Source organism: Paroedura picta, chromosome 13 (assembly GCF_049243985.1).
Source record: "Paroedura picta isolate Pp20150507F chromosome 13, Ppicta_v3.0, whole genome shotgun sequence".
In the NCBI taxonomy this organism is placed as follows: domain Eukaryota; kingdom Metazoa; phylum Chordata; class Lepidosauria; order Squamata; family Gekkonidae; genus Paroedura; species Paroedura picta.
Window position 1 is genome coordinate 17,704,097 of NC_135381.1, and position 23,058 is coordinate 17,727,154.

At 44.5% G+C, this 23,058-nt stretch overlaps 1 protein-coding gene across 2 annotated transcripts in view; it reads right to left on the reverse strand.

Annotated features, from left to right (window-relative positions):
• Positions 1-23,058, reverse strand: part of CABIN1 (calcineurin binding protein 1) — a 68,041-nt gene that overhangs the window by 11,396 nt on the left and 33,587 nt on the right. For both annotated transcript variants that reach the window (XM_077307295.1, XM_077307294.1), the window contains exons 28-33: positions 22,940-23,053; positions 11,465-11,628; positions 3,811-3,907; positions 3,077-3,727; positions 2,602-2,676; positions 162-426 (exon numbers count right to left, since the gene is read on the reverse strand). In XM_077307295.1, coding sequence (XP_077163410.1) covers positions 162-426; positions 2,602-2,676; positions 3,077-3,727; positions 3,811-3,907; positions 11,465-11,628; positions 22,940-23,053 — 1,366 coding nt within the window. The remainder of the gene's footprint in view (positions 1-161; positions 427-2,601; positions 2,677-3,076; positions 3,728-3,810; positions 3,908-11,464; positions 11,629-22,939; positions 23,054-23,058) is intronic.

Below are 23,058 nucleotides of genomic sequence, written 5' to 3' on the forward strand. Positions count from 1 at the left end.
GTTTCAGCCACCTTTGAGATGAAAGCAGCCATCCTTACTGCAAGAAGTATCTTGTCATTTACAATCCGCAACTGGACACTAAAATGCGCACTGACTTCTTATGCCACTGAATGATTTGCTTAAAATGCAATCCAAGGCAGCATTATTCAGAATTAGTTTACCATGTGCAAGGCAGGGCATAGTGGGAGGCTTCTCTATGCTCTCCGCCACCATTTGTGCCTGGGGTGGCAGCAGCACAGCTGATGATGAGGAAGGAGAGGTTGTCTTCGGCTTCAAAGGCAAATCAGTCAGTCTCAGAAAGTTCTCTGAAGCCGCCGTGTCAGCAGTCACTGAAGAAGGGAGACTCAGTGATGTGGGAGCTACTGAGAAGAAGCTCTCTCTGATGTCTTTTGTGGGCTTTGGAGTGGTGGGCATTTCCCCTGTAGACTAGAGTGGAAGAAAAGAAACACTGTAAGGAATCCACAGAGCTACTGCAAGTACTAGCCTTCACAAAGGAGAAATGTTCTGATAATAATAATAATGATATAGTAATATTCTGCCTTTCCCATTATCCATGGTGGCTCAAAATGACAGAATATGCACTGCACTATTTAACACATTATAACAATTAAAAATGACAAGGCATAGCTTTATTTCCAAGCTTCATCAGACAGAAGGCCAGTGAAGCCTCTTTTAAACATGATAGCTTTGTAGTATCTATGAAACTACTCCAGTGTGTATTCAAAAGACAGGTGTCATTGCTGTGAACGTATTCAAGCTGCTGATCTAATAACTTAGGGAAAAAAACAACTAGGAGAGAGATCTGAGAAGACAATCTAAGTTGGGGCACCGGTACACACCAAGAAATGTGGCCCTACAACTAGGTGGGGCACAGGCCTCAGACATGGCCTAAAGCAGTGGTCCCCAACCTGCGGGCCGCGGCCCGGCGCCGGGCCGCAAAGGCCATGGCGCCGGGCCGCGGCTCCCTCTCCCCGCCCCCCCCCCCGCAGTAAAAAACTTCCCAGGCCGCAAACTTGCGGCCCGGGAAGCTACTTACTGCGGGAGGGCGGGGAGAGGCAATCAGGGCCGGGCCGCGCCCGCGCGGCCCGCGGGTGCGGCTCGCGGGTGCGGCCGGGTGCGGCTCGCGGGCGCGGCCCGATCCGCGGGTGCGGCCCGCGGGCGCGGCCCGTGGGTGCGGCCGGGTGCGGCTCGCGGGCGCGGCCTAAAGCGTGGGCGTGGCCCGCGCGGCCGCGGGCCCTGCGGCCGCGGCCCGATGCCCTGCCGGTCCCCAGCCTAAAAAAGGTTGGGGACCACTGGCCTAAAGCACAAGAACTGTCAGAATAAGTTGTACCCAGCAACATAGAGGCAATCAACAGATCCATGTTAAAACAGGAGCAATGTGATCATATCTATTATCTGTAATCAACAGACAAGAGCTCTGTGCTGTAAGGATTTAAGTTTTGGAATTGTTTTCAAAGACAGCCTCATGTAGCGTGTAGTAGTCTAGTCTTGAAATTACAGAGGCATGAATGAGTGGCCAGAACAACAGTAAGAGAAGAGACAATTTCTTCACTAATTGTACCTGGAAACAACACATTTCTTGAAACCACAGTAATCTGATTTTCTAACAAAGTACGATTTTCTTTTATTCCCTGCATCGTTAGCCAATAGAGGTCCAAAGCAGGTCACATCCATTTAATTCTCACAAAAACCCTGTGATAGGCCAGAATGAGTGCATGCAACTGGCACAAATTCACCTGGCAAACTTCTTTGCTAGGTCAGGATGCAAACGCTTCTAACCACAACACCACATGGGCTCTAAAATGGCTTTTTTCAACAGGAGTCAATTATTTTCCCCCCTTAATGCAGACTTACAACATTCATTGCACTTGGCTTGCATGGGTCCATGACCGGCATAGGGCAGAGAGGGTACCAGCAGGGAAAGTGAAATGAATTTTAGAACAGACAGGCTTGAGCTAAACCAACTCTGCTTAGCTTGTGGAGATCCATGAAATGGCTGTGGACTCACACAGTGTGATGGATAACTTCCCCCATCACCTGACTGGAGGCTAGAACTGTAGGGAGAGCTGGGAGACCACAAGTGGCACAGTATAGAGTTCAAAGACTACAATTGGCACAAGCTAAGAGCCAGAGTTCCCTAGACTCCTTGAACTGAAAAATCTAGCCGGTCATGGCCCACTTTACTCAGTCAATTTAAATCTCTTTCTTCCTCTGGGAGATAGATTCCTGTGGGATTCATAATGGTCTCTCATTCAGATGATGGTCAGGCCCACGCTTGCTTAGTTTCAACAATGCTACAACATCAGATGCGCTCAAACAGTCATTTATCATCTGCTTATCAGAGAGAGAACCCTTTTGTAGGATTTGGATAAAGGTAGTTCAAAGGAACAATAAGTATAAAGAATCGCAGAAACACAGCAGAGCCTGAAGAAAAACACGCTCAAACACGGAGTGAAAGGGAAGTCAAGCAAAAGCTCTTGACTGAGAACTCAAGAAGCCTGTTGCTCCCCTCTTCAGCAGCAGACAGCACAGCTCTTGTGTGTGCTGTTATTCATTCAACATCCTAAGAGACAGGCAGGCTCGAGGAGGATCAAGACTTACTTGCTTTTGTGCTGATGCTCCAATGTGCACCTGGCAGAACTTGACTGCTTGTTCCAAGGCTGCTTCTTCATCCACCTGCAGAACAAAACTAATATAATAAACTAATATAACAAAGGCACCTCCACTTAAGGCCTCCTTTAATGAAAAAGTGCCTTTTAACCCAATGGCAACAAGTGCTCATTGGCATTTGCAAATTTCATTCATCTTTATGAATTCCCTGAGCAAGCACTATAGATATTCAAGATCAAATTAGCAATGGGGAAATTTACTAGAGCCCCAAGCATTGTGATCTATTGAGAATACACCAGATGAGGGCGGGGGGGGGGGGTACACACTGTCTTAGCTTTGGAAGAATGTCCCACCCTTGGTTTCTGCAATTTCGTTTGCCGTTTAGGAGAAAGGTCAAAAAGAGTTAAGAAGACTGGGAGGATACAGCACTGAAAACACATTCTGAACCTGTCTGAAAACGGCTTACCTGTTTAATTAGCATGTAAGTTTTAGACATAATCTTCTCAACCTTGCCTAGATCATAAGACATGACCTTCTGCCCCTGCTGCCACACACGATAAGCATCCAGAAGCAGAGTTTTCCCTGACTCTGCATCAGTCACCAATTTCCTTTTTCTGTTTGGTCTCTGGATGACCTCCTCTGATGAGACTGCAGGCATTCGGATCTTCATTGCCTCCTGTTGCTGATGCTTAGAGCTGATGCTCAGGTCCTCCAGAGAAAGTTCTGCAGTTCGGCTCTCAGAGATTTTGTCCTTGGAGAGCCTGCCAGCTAGCACTCGAGCTGGCTCGGTGCACTTAAAGGAAGAATCCATTTTTTCAGGATCATTAGAATACCCATCAAAATCCATTGGCTCAGTTGAACCCGGCCGAGATGTCTCCTTCATTTCTTTGTCACCCTTATTTTCTTGTTCCACAGTGTCCATAGCAGTGAGAGGCTGCCCTTGGGTTACGTCTTTTATCCCATTTTCTGCACCACCTGCTGCCACCACCCCATCAGATAAAGTTGTCTTCTTGGGGAGGCTCTCTTGTCCCTCTTCAGCACTAGTTTTGTTAGAGACATCGGTTGTCATTCTTCCCCCCCAAAGGCCGCAGTGCTCAGAATCTTGATCTTCTGAAAACTTAGAAGTAAAGACCTTAATTGTACTTTTGAAATATGAAGACATCCCCTCTGATCTTGCAGAAGCTTTAGGCAGGACCTTACCTCTGTGAGCTCATTCAGCATGTCCTCCAGCACTGTCACTGTAAGAACAAAGGCGCGCTGGGCAAGAACCTGGCGATCTGCATCCCGCAGGTACTTTCTGCAACATGGTAAAAGGGCAAACGTGAATTGTAAATTGCGTAACTTCTTACAATTTGAAGCATGCCCAAAATACAAAAGGAAAAACACATAAATATTTGGAATTTCTGGAAATTTTCTACTGAATCAACAGAAAAAGATCCTTTTCCAAAAACAAAAAATACATAAACCAGATATCCCAGGGGGAAAAACAAGAACACCAAACTAAAGCTTATCCTTTTACAAGGACTGTAACTCTCCCACTAATGATGCTCTGATAAGACCTAGATAACAAAAAACTACCATTCAAAATATCTGGAAATTAAATTGATCTGCACTGAATAGTCTCCAAATACCATTTTTAAGGGACTGGAGGAGAGACCAGAACATTTCTACTTTCCTTTAACCATATAACCATTTGTGAAATTAACTGGGGAGAATCTGACCAACTCTTCAATGGAGGTGGCATATAGGCAAAACAATTCTAGCTGCATACATTAACCCCTTCCTCCTCTCTTGCCCTCCAGAACAACTGCTGGAATGAGAATTAGGGTGTTCCTGTTATAAGAAAACCTCTTTAAGGCAAAACTTACACCTAACCAGCCCAGCCACAACAAAACAAAATGTCAAAGTTTAATTCTGATTAAAGCTCACAGTACCTACAAATGACTCCATTTAATTCAAAAAGCACCAAGATTATTTGTTGTTTTTTCCTTTACCAGAATCAATGATATTTTTCCCTCAGAGAAAAAAAGATTCTGCACAAAGTTTATTTTCCCAAAGGGAGAATGAAATCCATTATTTTGCTGAATTCACACAGAAGCAGCAGCTGATTCAAGAAGACTTTATATAAGACACAAATTAAGCAATAAACTTCGGCTGGAAATCCAAAAATAATAACCATGTGCAAGCATTCTTAACTTTCAGTAAAACAGAGATATATCATCAATGGCAATGGGGAGCGCAGAATCATTTTCAAATATGCAAGCAATGTGGGAACTGCTTCTTAAACTCAGGATGTAGTTTTCAAAGATATTCTCCCCTTTTCTGATAAACAGGCCATCTTACTTCAGTTGAACAATGCAATTTAAGACTCTGATGTTCGAACTCCTCTACTGCTCATCAAGGAAGGAATCAACATGAGAATGAAACAGGAATACCTTAACTCCTGCTGCTTTTCAAAATGATATTTAAGGAATTGGGCTCTCTCTCCTCTGGCCAGGCTGCAACATAAAGTAAAGCTACTTGTGCAGCTGGAAGAAAAGCCAAGGAGATTCTTTGCGTTAATTTCTGTGTGACTTCAATGAATGCAAGTCCTTCTGAAAGAAAAAACAGTGTTGCATATTTGCTGGGTCTTGAAGTACAGGGGAATACAACAGGAGAAACCACTTCCTCCTTAATGAACCTAGAATTCTTTTCCTAGATTCACAGGTATGCTACTTCATATCTAACTTTATATGGACCTTAGAACACCTAACCTAAAAAAGTCTTTATCCAGATTTTTCTGCCCAATGAGCTAGGTTTAAAAAAAAAAAAAAAGCCCGTGGACTTTCCCTTAAAAAGGAAAAGGTGCACAGAAGCAGGCATTTTCAGCTGGTTTCCTGTATCTGCCAGTTTGTTACACCCCCAAATCCCTCAGCTTCCTTAACTACCTCATTTTAGAGTTACTTACATGGTTCATAGAGGTTCTTAATTTCCATTAATGCCACACAAGCCTTGCTTCATCAAAATAACAGCGACTATTTCACTCTGTCTGACACAGGATCAGTGTACTGGGATCACAGCCTGCTGACATTAGCACAACTGATAATTACCCAAAAATCTCTTTATAACTCGCTTCAAATCCAAGATCAATGAAGGGTTTTCTGATGACCAAGCCAGCACCAACCAGGACATCAGATCATTAGATTTCTAAAACAGCTCTCAAAATATCCTTGGTCAGCTACTAGGCGAGGCTTTCTCAACCAGAGTTTCAAGAAACCCTGGGCTTTCTTGACAGTCCTGGAAGGGTTTCCTAAATGGGTGAGAGCTAATTATTTATATATTGAATTTGTTAAACATTTATTGGCTGATATGACCATATATGGTCATGTCGACCCAACCTACCCCCACAAGTGGCCAATGATGGGCCGGGGGATGGGGAATGGAGGGGCCCTGGGCAGGCGTGTGTACAGCTGTGTTTCCCAACCATATTCAACACGATCCCACGACTTCTGGGGTTTATTAAAGCAGGAAGAATGTTTCTGGGGTTTCCCAACAGTAAAAATAAGTTGAGAAAGGCTGTACTAGGCATTGTCTCAGGTGGGCAGAATTGCATGGGAGTATAAGAAAACATATTAATAGGACAGTAAGGACTCTGTCTTCAGTTTAATCCATTAAGTTGCATCTATCAGAGAGACACTGGACTTCCTATTTGTTACCTGCCTCTGAACTTAAAATGACTACTTCAGCCATGCTTTTCATCAGCAGTTACAGAGGCCTGAAATGCCTTTGCCACAGCGCCTGAGAAGTACAGGGCAGTGACTTAAGCTTCTCTGCAGCTGTTCATGAGATCTCTTTGGATAAAAGAAACCCTTGGGAGGTCAGGAGCTTGACAGATGCTGTTAACTGAATGTCTATTCAAAGGAAATGAAGGCACAGCTGGAATTAGAAGTTTCAGCCTATGCCATAGCCATGCTGTATGAGCTGCAGAATAAAAGACCTTGAGAACCTGGATTCACCCAGTGCCAAACCAGAAGTTTTATCAGCAGACATAAATGAAGACTATGAGAGATAGATTTTGAAGTTTCAGCTTCCCAGGCCACCTAGTCACTTAAGATGCACATAACCTTACAGGGATACTGCATTACAGCCTTAGGAGGGTGCCACAGAATAACAGCATTTCTTGCTAATGGCAGCCACCTGTAACAACAAATCTCTGTGACCAGTCATTCAAAGGAGAATTTTGACAACCTGGAAGTAGCAAAAGCTAAATATTTATTGATTTGAGTTTTAATAATATTTTAGAACAAAAAAGATATATCTCTAAAATAAATTTAACAGAAACATTTAAAATCTATAAATCCAGTATTTTGAGACAACATAAATAATGGCATCTCAGTGGTAGACCAATCCTGAAACGCCCAATGCACATGCCTGCACACACATGCCTGCAAACACACAAAATAACCCCAAAAAATGAGTCTCCAGGAAAAGGTACAAGAAGACTGAAAAGGGCCTGCTCCTAATCATTCTTATGGCCATGAAAACCAGTACTCTCAGCATGGACTCACTGGCAAGCACTTATGGTTTGGAGGATTCACATGAAAGAATACACTTCTTCCGATACTTTGGCGTGAGACTCTTGAGGGTATTCAAGGTGAAAGGAAGCACCTTGAATTGGATCTGAAAACATATTATCAATTGATAAAGCTGCTGTAAAACAAGTGCACTCTGCTCTTGTTTGCTCTAAAGAGAGGAAGCAGCATTTTGACCAATTCAAGACTCTGGAACATTATCAGGGGCAGGCTCATGTAGAACGCATTAGAGCAGTCAAATCATTAAATAATTAGGCATGATAATGGACAGTTCCATCTGAAAAGGCACACTGGACCACAGGTGCTATGAAGGATGCAGGCTTGATGCAGCAATATGCCCAGATCTTAGAGAGAGTGCAGTCCCATTAGAAAAGTCATTTACACCAATCAATCCTTTCATATACTGCGCTACTGACATTGCTGTCTTGTCTGAACAAACTTAATTTGTGCAACACCGATTTCAGCAGTAGTTCAGGGATCTCATCTAGATCTGATGAAAAAGAGAGATGAGTATGATCAGCTTGATCTCAGTTCCACAGACTTTCTTTTTAGATTATTCACCCAATGGTTTCATGTTAAAACTGAACTCTGTGGACCCCTGTAGGCCCATTCACACAAGGAGGAAAACTGACAACTCTCTGTACATTACGACATGGCCCAGTACAATATCATGGCTGAAATACCATATTGCTGAAAGTCACTGAAGGACCAACAAGGTCACACCCCTTGCCCATTTCTCAGCAAAAACAAGCAACCGGAGTGTCCAAATGAATTCCAGCCCTAAAACTAGAGGGAAATGGATCAAGATAATCAAGTCCCAACCAAAAGCATCAGACATTTTCCAGTTTCCATCCTACTGAGCACCTTACGCCTGCATATAGCTAGAGAATAGATCAGGCAGAATGGAAGTATCCAAAATTGAGCTAAGAGTCATAAACAGACAACAAATCTACAGTGGCAAAAATATGGTCAGGAGCAGACCAGAAGATCAGAATTCACCAGGAAGTCCAGGACCAAGGCAAGGCACAAGCCAAACAGGCAGGAGCCAAGAACAAGGATCAACAGACCTAGCACAGTCTTTGATTAAGGTCAGTGTAGTTCAGCAGTCAGAGTAGTTTCACAGAGTAGTTCAGCACTGCATCCAAGGCTGCCTAAGGAGGTGGTGAGCTTCCCCTCACTGGCAGTCTTCAAGCAAAGGTTGGATACACACTTTTCTTGGATGCTTTAAAAAGCTTTGGGCTGATCCTGCATTGAGCAGGGGGTTGGACAAGATGGCCTGTATGGCCCCTTCTAACTATGATTCTATGAAGGACAAATTGCTCAGATAAGAGGGCCCAGCCTGGAGGCAGAAGATTTATATCTCCAGGCTAGATCGCACTGCAACCTTTGGACAGCTGCTCCCAGTATCTCTCATTGGATCTCTCCTGGCAGGGTGTGCTTCCTCTTGCTGGCTATTTTTAGACAGGCACTGTGATGCAAAGAACAGCAGCAACAACTATACATATTGAATGTCCAGAAGTAGTCCCTGTTACAGTTAATACTGATGAAATAAGTACAGGCATAGAAGCTGCAGGTAGTTCTGCAGTGGTGGCTGGCTGCCTGGACTGCAGATGCTATTGTGGTTCTCGGTGATATAGCAACTGCTGGACCTGCGAACAAGGAGATCATGTCAGCGGTGCTGGAGCGATGCTGCCTGGAGCAACTCTTAGAACTGGTGACGGAGTACATGCTAACCTGAAAAGTGTCAAGCTAAGTGTTTCATGAGTAAAGTTAATATTCACAATTGTCCTAGTATGAGTCAGGATGCCACCTAGATACTGATCTTGGAAGTCAATTTCCTCATCAGTCATGAACTTGTAATCTTTGGAACAAGGGTCTTGGTTCTGAAAATCTAAGAATAGACATCTGCATCAATTATACACTTCTAGGCAACAATGGTAGACTTCTCTAATACTGAGTGGGAAGAAGTGGCTGGAATTCCAACCAAACAATGGAGGAAAAAATGGCTGTCATTAATTCTCACCTGTACCCCTGAAGTGATGGTGTCACAGTGGCAGTATCTTCGGCCAATGTAGAAGTTTTTGCAGCGTATCATATTCTGTTCTGATTGCACAGATACAGGTGGGTCAATAGCCAGAGATTTGCACCATGAAATAAACAGATCAGGAACCACAACTGGTTTTACAAAGAGTACAATACCACCAGAAGAAAAAGTTGAAGGAAAGACATCAATGCAATGCATCTTTATCTTCTTTTCAGTTCCAATTATGTAACAGGAATTGGTCAAAGGAACTGATGTGAGACCACTTGTATTCAGTTCCTTATGGGATGAATGCCTTAGAAATCCTTCAAGTGAGTAGCCATGTTGGTCTGAAGAAGCACAACAAAAATTGAGTCCAATAGCACCTTCAAGACCAACGAGAATTTATTCAAGGCGTGAGCTTTCGCGTGCAGGCACACTTCCTCAGACAAAATCTTTCGCCACTGAGCTCTTGGAATTCAGAATGCATATAAGCCAGATTCATCAAGGGAACCCTAAAACAAGTAGATTGCTGCTCTTGGAGTTCCTGTGGTACTCATGGCTTGAAATCCCATGCCTGGTCTGAAATGGTAGCCGATACCTTCTCACAAAACAAAGCACAAGGTGAGGAAATGCTGTTCAATCTTGCCTATTTGGTTGACTTTGGTAGTGTGAGCAAGAATCTACCAAGCTGCCCTTCATAGAAGTTGATAGTACTCATCCACATCCAAGATTTTACCCCAACACCTTAAACAAAAAAAGCCAACAAAAAAAAGAACTGTGCCACAGGCCCTCTCACAAGCGAAGGAATTGAGAAAGTAATAGTGCAGATCAGGGGTAGTCAAAACCTGTGGTCCTCCAGATGTGCATGGACTACAATTCCCACGAGCCCCTGCCAGCATTTGCTGGCAGGGGCTCATGGGAATTGTAGTCCATGAACATCTGGAGGACCACAGGTTTTGACTACCCCTGGTGTAGATGACTCCCAAATTAAATAAAACAAATCCCATATTAGAATAAGTTTAAAAAGAAGAATAAAGCAAAGAACTAGAAAAGGAGAGCAAGAAATGACTCCTGCACTGCGGTTATTGCAGAAGTCAGAAAAGAACAAAGCAAGAAGGTGCTTTCTCTCCTGTTTGAGATGTGCACAGAAGATTGAAAATGTAATCTTGAGGCAAGGAACAGAAACACTAGAACCCTGCTTAGAGAAGTGAAACTTTCCTGAAGATGGAAGAAGCCATAAACAATGAAAAGGAAACATTTTAGAGTCTTTAGAGTCATCCTTCATAGCAGACCTAGTGGTCATGGGATTCATAGCACCAACTATTGATTTTTCCCTCTCTGCAGAATCTCAAACTGCAACCCAGCGTACTTAATGAGAAACAAGTAAAAAGGCTGTTCAGTTGTGACACTACTAATGGCAGCCAGTGTTAGTTGGCCCTAATCCCCATTTCGAACTGCAGGACAAACACTAACCCTGGTTCAAACATTATGCTTTGACTCCAAAAGGAATGTTTTCATCTTAATATATTGCTCAGTTTAGTATGCATAGACTAGAAAGGCGAGATGCTATACAGGAACAATTTACAAATAGGGCTGTACATTCGAATCCACCTTAACCAAAAATATACCCAAAAATGGCTCTTGGGAAAATCAAAAAATACCATGGAAAAAATTCTAAGAAAATCCCCAATGCATTTGAGAATTTGGGGTAGATCTGAAAACAACAAAGAGATTGGAGCAGATTGCTCCTGCCTCAGCTGTTTTTGTGGGCAGGCATATGCAGCAGAAGTGAGCCCAGGGGACTGTAGAAGTCAGCCCAAGGATCATCCAGGGTCACCTCAGCTGTTTCTGGCTTCTCTTACAGCCTGGTTTAAACCAAGCAAGAAGGTTGTTAGCCTTCCATCCCCACAACTCAACTTCCCTTTTTTGTCTCAAATCTCCCCACTTATTCCCCAGAGAGATTTTCATATCCCTAATATGTATACTTGCTAACCAATGTTACGATTTTAACTATTTTGTGCAATGATGAGAATTTGGCAATGAAGTTCTCTGGGGGTCAAGAAATAGATAAAACTTTGTCCAGTTTAGAAGGAAGCCTTTGAGACACAAATACGTTTTAATATCATTCAATTAGAGATTATCAAAACTCTCAGGAAAGCAGCACCTGTAAAGGAAAGGGCTTAAGGACAGTCCACGAGACACTGAAGTCATACATCATGGGAAATCATAAGAAAATAAACAAAAATCCCTAGGCTCTCACTTTCCCTGGTCGGGGGTCCTCTGGAGCATAGATGAGACTTTCAGCAGGGTGCCATAATCCTTGAGCTGTGACAGTACATTCAGCAGAAGGACGATGGAGCGGTTCATGTGAGAGGCAAAGCTACCGGGGCGGTCAATTTCATCCACGGGGATGCGCCAAATACCCTGTACAGAAACCAGAAGGAAAAGACCATCTTCAAAGGAAGAACAGTTATGTGAACAGAGAGAGGTGAAATCTCTTCCTTGTCCAGTTTCAACATGAAATATGGCTGAAATTAATCTACACAGAATGAATTTATTGAAGACAAGTCCTTCATTTTCATCATGCAAAAAGAACATTGGTTACAAATCTCACTACCTTAACTCCATACATAACAGTTAAAGGACAAAAGGATCTTTTCCATCTGTCAGGCACTTGCTATAACTTTGATCCAGTGCCAGTAATTCATTATACCAATGAAGGGGGAAGTACCAATGTTGGGGGGGGGCGGGATGCTTCTATATTTCTTCCTTTCCAGTTTGCAGCAATGTTGGTCAGTTGGAGCAAAAAACAATTCAAAGAACTAGGTAAGTGAAATTGAACACAACATACAGAGAAGTGTTCACACAAATGAAGGACATTGTCAGGGATGCGGTTTGCAAGATTCACCTTGTTATTATTTATTATAATATTTGTATTGCTGTTCTCCTTATAAATATCTGCAATGTAACTTGCAATAGACAGCTATAAAGTATGGTAAAACAATGAAAACAACAAATAAAAGCTATAACTGGGAAGATCTTAAAACCTTTATAAAGCCAAACTATAATCACAGAAAGACTTCTAATACAATTCAGCAGTGGAATAGGCTGCCTAAGGAGGTGGTGAGCTCCCCCTCACTGGCAGTCTTCAAGCAAAGGTTGGATACACACTTTTCTTGGATGCTTTAGGATGCTTAGGGCTAATCCTGCGTTGAGCAGGGGGTTGGACTAGATGGCCTCTATGGCCCCTTCCAACTCTATGATTCTATGACAATAATAGGGCAAAAAGGATACAACACGAGGGAGGGGGGATTGAAAAGCCCTGGGAAGATGATACCATTTCTTATTCTATCATCTAAAATCTTGCAAATTTGGCACCGAACAAGGCTCTGAATGGATGAAGTTCCAGGGTAGGGTGCCAGGACTGAGAAGACCTTGTCTTGGGGGCTCTGTTACCTAGTTTCTGTAAGACCACACAGAACAGGATATTCTGAACCCAGGCCATTTACATTTTTAGAGGTTGAATTAGACCCAGAAAAATTAGCACAGGGGAGTAGATTTTTAGAATTCTGTGTCTAAGGCCTGACAGCTGCTGGCCATCTGCTACTGTTATTGTTTAACACTAATTTAGGGCCAAATTAAATATGACACTAAGTTGAATGCTCGTTTTTTGTAGCCTGAAGGAAAATGTGTTTGGGTAGACTTGCAACTGGAAACAGAAAAGTGGCAGAGGAGGTTCTTTGACAATTTTTTTCCTGTAGTGGTTTGTCACTCAAATCCCAATCTCAAATTGTTCCTTTCCCCTGCTCTTCCATTCTCAGTTACGTTTATCTAGATCAGTCACAAGCAATACGCACATGCTCTTCCAAATGCCCCCATTATCTGCTTGTGCAGTTACCATATGCTTGGTGTTTCTACTGGCATTATTTTGTAGTATATGCTCCAGAATAAGACAGTTGTACCCCAGGTTCGAATCCATTATCCTCATATTTTACTAGAAGGAAGTCCCAAGTAACGCTTACAAGACTTTTCCATATCACTAGAGAACTACCAAGAAACCAAGATGAAGGTAATTCATACTATGGTATTTCTCATTCTGTACAACTTAATATACCACAACTAACTACAGCTTTGTTACATGTCTTGTTTTTGCTGCAAGAACTTGGGGGCGGGAACTGAGCATCGAGCAGGCTAATGGGTTCTGTTTAGCTTGGCAAGAAACAATTAATTCAGGCCAGCTTTTCCACCATCCAAGCATTCAAGCAGTAAACTAGAATAGCTACAAGACAGAGGCACCTAAATACTTGAACCTCAAAGTGTTATGAAATGAGGAAACTAAGAGGATTTACTATCACACAAACACAAGCTCCATCAGTTTCACAAATGAAGAGAGGTGAGAAAAGGGTAAACTAACAAAAACAACCAGGACACACAAAATCCATCTCAAAATATGCTGAAGAATTAATAACTACAATGGCAAAAAATAACATTGTTACCAGGATATAATCATAAATACAAATGCATAGTTGTTATTATTAACATCCAATCAACGAGTATAGATCACTCAATTTTTTAAATTTAAAAAGTCCACAAAATAAATGCAGAAACTATATTAAGATCTACAGTGAGTCCAAAGATATTCTAAATTTATTTATTTACTGTATTTATTTTTCCATTTACACTCTGCCCCGCCCAGCATGCTGGCTTGGGGCAACGTCTGAAATTTATAAACATACATAATAAATACTAGTTTGATATGTTAAAACTTCAACAATACACTGAAACAATCATGTCAATCATGCCAGCTGCATGGCCAATTGGTTCGTTTAAGAGTGTCCAGATTTTGGTTTTCGGGAGGAGGGGGGGAGATAATCATATAGAGGGAGCCCAAATGATGTTAATTGGAGTAGTCTGCTGTTTATTGGCGCCCAACTAAATGCCTGGCAGAACAGCTCTGTCTCACGGGTCCTGTGGAATTCACCTAGCTTCATCAGGACACTTCGCTCTTCCAGTAACTCATTCCACCAGGTCAGGGTCAGGACTGAAAAGGTCCTGGCCATGACTGAGACCAGATGTACCTCTTTTGGGCCAGGGACCACCAGTTTGCTTGAACTGAACACTATTAATGTCCTTTGGGGGGCACAGTCAGCCAAGCTGACCACAGCAATACCTTAAAGTGGACTCAGAATTCAACTGGGAGCCAGTGCTGCTGTCTCAGGGCAGGCCAGGCCAGGCGTGGCTCTTCCATGGAGTTGTGCCACTACATTCTAGATCAGTTGAGATTTCCGGATCAGCATCAGGGGAAGGCTGGTGTAGAGGGCATTACAGAAATCCAGCCTGTAGGTGACTGTCGTATGAATCACTGTGGCTAATTCTGTCAATGGACATTACTTAATATTCCAAATAAATCTCTTATGAATAAATTCTATTAGAGGCCCAAACCAATCTGCTTCAGATCATCTTTATTCATGGGAATTATATTGGGGGGGACCAATTAGAAGAGAGAAAATGCCTGTTTCATTACAAAACGCTGGGCATAGCTAGAGAAACTGGGGGGAAAAATTGTCAAAAGGGCCAGTGATGGCTATTCATGCCTGAAAGAACAATTTCTAAGAATGCCATCTAAAGAATATTCTTATATGTAAAGAACAGCGCCCAGTCAGAAGTGACCAGCATCAGAACAGTGGCAACCTTAGAATTAGCAACTCCACTGATGTGATAATTTATCAGACAGCAAGGATAGACAGAATTTCATGAGATGAATCCTTGGGAGAAAACTTGAAAAAGCTACAGCAGCTGCTGAGAGCCAGTATATTCTCTGCAGTGTACTCTGGAAGAGCATAAAACTTTTTTGCTATGCCCTTTAACAAAGTACCATTCCCAGAAATGGCCACTTTAGCTTTTAAATATCATCAAAACAGTCTGGAAAGATACAAACAAAAGGTGCCACTGGACTCAAATTTGAACCTGGTGCCACTGGACTCAAATTTTGTTCTGAAGAACCCTTTGGTAGGTCTTATGAACTGTCTGGCATCCAGGTTCAATCTAGGAGTCTCAGAAGTGTCTATCTGGTAAGTTAGGGTAGAATATGAGCAGGCGAATAAGCCTGAGATGGTGTAGTTGGTGTTAGATCCAGTGATTGTGTTGCCTGGGCTTATGTGGCAATGAGGTTGTCTGTCCATTAGGATTCATTCAGAAGCAATTTATTTAACATATAACTATCTCATCTACACTGATAGACTATTGAGCAACTTTATATCCAGGCTACATTACAGAACTTGATATTTATTCTCGAGCATTTATATTTTCAGTGTGAACTTTTATATTGCTTGCTGTATCTTTTTAGTGATTCTCTAACAGTGTAACACTGCTGTTCTGTCACTAGAATTAAGGATGGGCACGAACAGGAAAATTCAAGTTTGGGGTTTTCACAAACTGAACAACCAAACCTAACCTAGCCTAAAGCCCTCAAACGAACTGATTCAGTTTAGGACAGTCTATTTTGCTCCTCCTTCTTTCAAGGGAGGGGAAGCAAAAGGGACCTTTAAGAGCCAGCTTGGTGTACTGGTTAGGAGCACAGACTTCTAATCTGATGAGCCAGGTTTCATTCCACACTCCCCCACATGCAACCAGCTGGGTGACCTTGGGCTCACCACAGCACTAATAAAGCTGTTCTGACCGAGCAGTAATATCAGGGCTCTCTCAGTCTCACCTACCTCACAGGGTGTTTGTTGTGGGGAGAGGAAGGGAGGCAAATGTAAGCTGCTTTGAGACTCCTTCAGGTAGAGAAAAGCAGCATATAAGAACCAACTCTTCTTCTTCTAAAATGGCTGCCAGCTATTTCAGGTTGACAACAGACAGGAGCACCTCTCCAGCAATCAGGCTAAAATGTCTGCAAGCCATTCAGCAACTGATTTCACTAATTCCTGCCTTACAGTAGGGTAGCCATTCTCATCTGCTGGCAGCCATTTTAGTAGTCTGTTTTACTTCTTTCCCACTTCTAAGCAGGAGGGAGTAAAATTGATTGCTAAAGTGGCTTGCAGCCATTTTAGCCTGACAGGAGGGCGGGTGTGTCCATCAGCCATCAACCTGAAATAGCTGCCAGCTGAACTCCCAAATTGAACCAAGGCTCAGGAAATGTTCAAGAGAGGCGTATTCCATGATCCTCAGTTCAGGGCGCCCTGAACTGAGATACAAAATTTGGTTTGTATCTCAGTTTGTGAGCATCCCTAATTAAAATTACTAGTTCCCAGGGTACATTTTTGAGGAAGACCTACCTGAATTTAGAGCTTAAAAAACCAGTTTTATAAGGGTGGATCAACTACTAAGGATTAGAGTATTCCTGGGCTGTATTGCCTCAGCGGGGCCAAAACTCTCCTCCACAGCTCTGCATCTGGGATCCCTGATGCATTTAAGGCTACATCTTAAAATCAGAGTCCAGTAGCACCTTTAAGACCAACAAAGATTTATTCAGGGTGTGAGCTTTTGAGTGCAAGCACTCTTCCTCAGACTATGAACTCCTTACATCTTGAGAGCCCAAACATCACCTCTACTTTCTGCACACTCAGGGGTAGTCAAACTGTGGCCTTCCAGATGTCCATGGACTACAATTCCCATGGCATGCTGGCAGGGGCTCCATGGACATCTGGAGGGCAGCAGTTTGATTACCCCTGCGTGTGTATGCTGGTTTCTTGCTTATAATTGAAGTGCCCAGGGAGGATTGTTGCTTTCTATATAATAGTAACTTTTATTTTTATAGCCCACCTTTCCTGGTTGGCTCAGGATGGGTATATGTATGTATGAACTGCAATCCTCTAGTTCCTGCTATTTATTACACTGAAGACGCGGCCAAGGGGGAAGATGTGGTACAAAATTTTGCCAAATTAACATCTCTGGACAGTTAATTCATTAACTGTAGATTCAAAACCAGAAGCACATCTTAGGAATGGCCCTGCACATTTCAGTGTTTGAACAAACATATTTACAGCTGCAACTTCATCTCTGTCTGGAACCCTTATACCTATGGATCGATTGTAGTTAGGCTAAGGATAGTATAGGATTGGGGGATTCAGCCTCCTTATTGCTGGATCAACTTCCACCATCATGTCATCAGTGGGAGGAGGTGGGAGGGGAGCCTTGGGCGGGATCCTACCTGGGGAGGGGATTCCAGTGATTCTGGGCCAAGGGAGATACAGCAGTGGGAGGAGGTTCAATAACAGGGAGGCAGCAACGTATGCAGGTCCAAGTGGGCCCCAGCCGATACGTGCGCTGCCCTTCAAATCTCCGTCCCATCCCCAGATCTGTGGGGGAGAGGGCTGGCTCATGGAGGTTTGGCTATCTTCGGGCTACTTGATCTGTCAGCCGATCTGGCTGACCACGAGTTGTTAGCCCACCACCTCGCTGGAGTTGGGATTAGCGGCACAGCCTTACAGTGGCTGGTCTTTCCTCCAGCACCGGGCACAGAAGGTAGCAGTGGGGAAAGAGTTGTCTGGCTCTTTTGTGGGGTGCCGCAGGGGGTTATATTCTTCCCCACTCTTTTCAACATCTATATGCGCCCTCTGGCACAGTACACTGATGATACCCATCTCAATCTCCTGGTGGATGGCCAGCCAAACTCCCCGGCAGAAACTTATGCCAGATGTTTGGAAGCAGTGTCTGGATGGCTCAGGCAGAGTCGCCTGAAACTCAACCCCTCCAAGATGGAAGTCCTCTGGCTGGGTAAAGAGGGGCAGGACCAGGAAGAGCTGGGGGCCTTAATGGAGTTGTCAACGTTCTGCAGGGCCTGTAAGACAGAGCTCTTCCGCCAGGCATTTGGTTGAGGCTGGGCCAGGAAGAACAGGTCCCTCCCTATATAGGCCCCTGCTGAGCCACAGTCTTTGGTCAACTGGGCATAGGTGCCTCTCCTGAGGACGATGATGGATGTTGGAGATTGGTGTGCCCTGGCGTTACAGGCTGTGATTGGGGAAGGGGGAGGGTTAGATTATTTTACCCACCATTAAGCACTTTTGTTGTTTCTTTTTTATTGAGTTTTATTCTTTTATTGTAAACCACCATGAGCCAAACTGGCTTCAGGAGTGGTGGTGGATAAATCCGATAAATAAATAAACAAATAGATTATTAACAAACTTTTTCGAATGGAGCATTTAAGCTTCTGTACAGCAGTTGGTAGAATATCAGACTAGGATGTAAAAAACACAGATTCAAATCCACATCTTCCATTAAGCTTGCTGAGTTACTTTGGTCAATGCCACACTAAGATAAACTGAAGTCCTTTATTATGGCATCTCTGAGATCCAATAGCATTACCAAAAATTGCTAACACAGTCCTTTTTGTAGTGTGTTAAAAATAATATTTTAAACCCATCGTAACTTGAGTCCCTAAACTGGAGCTTATGCATAAATCCAGCTCTGACTTTTGGTGACTCACTTGCATCCTTACCTACCACACAGCACTCTTCTGAAAATAAAATGGAGGGGGAAACCATGTACATTTCTAGATTCAAGTGGGCAGCCATGATGGTCGGAAGTAGCACAACAGAAATTGAGTCCAATAGTAAATTTTAAAGGTGCTATTGGAATCCATTATTGCCATGTGCACTTCTGTTAACTCTTTCTAAAACAGGTGTATTAAAAATCTAAGAGGCCACTGGTTTCAATGAATTCTGCCCGGAGAGTAGAGACCGTCTCATTTCCTCTCACTGCTGTCCAGTGTTTCCCAAACGCAAAGCACAGCAAACGCTACACTGCTTATCTGTGGCAACAACAAACCACATGGGCTACTCCACTCATGAATACTAATAAAGGGAATTATGTGTTTTTTTATTTTTGGATTTCACTTATGTTTAATTACAGCAAAGCCCTTGAAAATCCAACAAACTACTGAACAAGAAAGGCATTTTAAAACCCTCATAAATTGAAATGCCTCCCTACAGCTGTTCTGAGAGCGTTCCAGGTCCCCCCCCCCCCCCGCCGTACGCAAAGGAGTAAAGGGCCTTTTGTTTTCTTGCAGGAAAAGCCCGTGTCATGTCAACGGGGGCGGAGGGGGGGGGGATGATTGCCTAGCAACTCGGGCAGGTTGCTTGCCTTCCTCCGCGTTAACTCTTGGCCCCAAATCGGCCGCGACTCCCGCTTCCCAGTCGCTAACTTAACGGGGAGGGGCGCTCCGGGATGGGCTGGAAGCACCGCCCCGGCTAGACCACGCGATACGGGGGGGGGGGCACTTCTCCCACCAGCCGGGCCTGCGCGTTGAGTCTGGGGGCTAATAAACACGCGCGGAAAGGCGTCAACTCGTCGGCAGCCCCGGCCTGGCGGAGCCTCGGGAGATCCTCGGGGCTCCCGCCTGTCTTGGCCGAGAAAGGGGCGAAGCGAGGCGGGAAGCAGGCGCCGCCCGCTCTGCAGACAAACGGAAAGAGACCTGCCTGCCGCCGCACCGCCCGCGCTCCCTTGCTCACCGTCGCCGCCTTGTTCCCGGCCGCCGTCCTCCGCCGCCGCCATCTGCGTCCCCCCCGCGATGTCCCCAGGGTGGTGGCGGCGGCGGCAGAGGGAGCGGAGGGGGAGGAGGCGGCGTGCCAGGGGGCTCCCCGCCGCCAGGCCGCCCATCGCCATCGCCGCCGGGCCGCCCGCGCTCTCTGCTCGGCGGGCAAGGCGGCGCCCGTCACGTGGCTCGCCGCCGCCGCCGCCCCCGCGCTTGCAGCAGCAGCAGCAGCCGCCGCCGAACAGAGCGCGGCCGGCCCCCGCCACGGAGGCAGGCTGGCCGGTGCAGCGGAGCCTTTCGAGCAATTCGTCCGCCCCCGCTTCGGTGGCCCTGCGCGCCCGCCTTGGCGCGCAAAGTCCATCAACCGGGGGATCTCGGTGCCTCTCAGCGAGGGACAGGCGCTACTGGGGTGGCTCTTTCGCTGCAAGTTGCATTTCGGAGCCACGGGAAACAGTGGCACCCGGGGGGGGGGGTCTGTCATGCTGCTCCCATCGGGAAGTCCAGCAAACTCTGCTGCTTTCGACAGTACCGTTTGGAAGATGCCCCAGGGAGCTGAAGCCAAACCGTTATCCTGACCGCTTATGGGCACTTATCTTTACGAAAATCAGTCACATAAAAATAAGCATTTTTTTTTAGACGGCCACAAGCAACCACTTGTGTTTAGAAAACACAAAAACGAAAAAGCGTTTTGGAAAAATGGAAGATCCTAGTATTAATGCTGTTTTCTGAGCTGTCATTTATGCCTGTAAGCAAAAGCAGACACCCTGTGCCACGAACCCTGCAGTTTTTGTATTTTGCTCCCCAGACCCACAAAATAGACATACTTTAGCAAGCATAAGATGGAGGGATGCCAAAAGTAGCTTGCTTAAGCCAAATTACTCCCCCTTTCTACTTGCAGCCTTTTCTTTCTTATACTGAAGCTGAATGTTGAGTACCTAGCAGGAAGGCAATTAAAACAGGACTACCTGCAGCCAAGCTAGAGATTATGACATACTTGTGGGACTCCTAAGCCACTAAGAACTTATAGTGTTGCTGGAGAGGGAAATTAGATTGTGGGGGGTGGAGGGATGTATGGCACACAGGACACCTTTCATAATTTTAATTGTTCCCGCCCCAACAATGCTATAAACATTAAAGGTCTGCAGGCGCTTTGAGGATCAGAGGGAAAAAAAACTTCCCTCAGGTCTAATTAAATTGCATCACATATAACTCAAGGACTATAAGAGGTGAATTCCCTCCCCCATCCTCTCACAAAGGTATTTTAAAAAGACATTCCCCCCCCCCACAACAAAAAAGGACCTCACTAAGACTGCAGGCACAAAATACTAAGATCTGTGGAGCATCAAGGGGAAGGGTGGCCCACTCAAGTCCCAAAGCATTTACTATATACTATGAATTTATTATAAACAGAAATCAGCAGATCTTCCAGTTCTACTGTTGTAGCAGGCATTCAAGCTGTCTATGCCTTATTACAGTTTCCCTTTGCCAGAAAAATGGAGACAACCACCCACTGTAATGCAATCAAACAACATTCCTGGGTCACTGGAGGAAGGTTTAGCTACTCATTCCACGTGCTATATCTGAAAGCAGCTTACAACGTTGCTTCTAGTCATGATACTACTCTCAGTATAATAAACAAGTCAGTGTCTACAATGCCACAGCAGGTTTCTCTCTTCTTTTCAGGCACGCACTCAGGCTAGCCACCTACAGGTTTTCAAGGAAACAATATACCCAGGTTTCCTTTTCTGAGAATTACGAGGTGGTTTTACGGTGCTAGAAGCAATCTGTGGCAAGGTTTAACCTGAAGGCAGCAGAGCACAGGCTCAACAAACTGGGCAACAGAACACAAGGCCCTCTGGACAGTGGGCAAAAGCCACATTGTGCCTGTTTTATTTTATGTACTGCATCTCATAAAAAAGTCATAACACCGCATGAGGAATATGCATGATTTCACATGTCTGGGAGTGTAGCTTGTTCAAAGGGCTCCATTACCCCTTGGCCCTTACAATGTTTGTCAGTTTGTGCAAAATCAGATCAGCTACAAGTGAAATAGCTATGCAGTTTTCATTATCAAGGGAATTTAAACAGCTTCACAGTGGAAGAAAATAATGTTAGAGTAGTGGGCTGGATAAAGAATGCTGTTTTATCCTCTGTAGTCTCAGGATAGGATTGCAGAAAACGTAATTCAACAACCTGGGTAAAGCTAAGCAAGGATACATTTAGGTACCACACAACCTCTGCTGAGAAGCAGAGGCTGTTACTAATGATCACCTTCACACCCTGCTTCTGAATTTTCTAGGAGGTCATCCAACTAAACACTGGCTGACAGATGCTGGGTAAGACCGCAGGGTCCAGCATCAGCATACCTGGTGATGAGGCAGCTGTCAGGACCCAGGCCTTTTGACAAGGCCACTGCTACTGAGCCCCCCTCCCCACTATGCCTCCCTGCTTTCTGCCCATGTACCCTTCCCCCGCTCACCCCTCCTCCACTCTCTCTAGTGCTTTGCCTCCCATGCTCCCTCCTGCATATGTTAGGTAAGTGCATGATGATGTTCCAGGCAGCCACAGCAGGTGGCATTCCCAGTAGTGGGGTAAATAGTGTACATGCAGTAGTGGGGTAAATGGATGGGAAGGCCAAGTGCTGGGCAAAAAAGGCTGGAAACCCCATTCATTCTCTGCTCAAAACTTTGATCACTCAGTTTCAGAGTGGCCTGCCTATAAGGCCTGCCTCATCTCTCAGCCACAGAGATTGCCTGCAATGCTGAAGACATAGTGTCCTGCCCAAGTCTGACAATCAACCATTAAGTTCAGTATAGGAGAAACTATCAGCTCAGTTTGTAACTTGGGTGAAGGCAGTGTTTAAGGGCTGCTTTCAACCACTGCCTCCTTCCACTGAACATTTAAAATCAGTCAGATCTACTGTGAGGATCACGTTGAACTTGGGCTGGAAGGAAACTGGCTCATTGGCAGCATTTAAAAGTCAGGCTTGAATGGTAAATTATTGTTTGAGCACTAGCTAGGTAACAGAATATATGTCAAAGCCTTCTGCAAGACTCATTTCCTTCCCCTCAGAGTTCTCAACATGGTACTAGAAAGCAATTCTGTTCTTCCCTTAGAATGTAGAGCACACATTTTGCTATACTGCAAATATAATTTTGCTTTTTAAACAGAGAGCTTTTGCTGGCCTCTTCAGATGAGAAGGAAACGTGTAATCAAGGGTCAGAAAAGAAATATGTTTCAGACATAGAATGCACAACTTACATTGAAGAAATTGGTCTTGTTCCTCTCACAGAAGAGACCCTGTGCTGGCATGTGCTTCAGTTGCTGCCATGGGATACTGCTGCCTAGTAACACGTCTCTAGCCCACTGAAGATTCTATA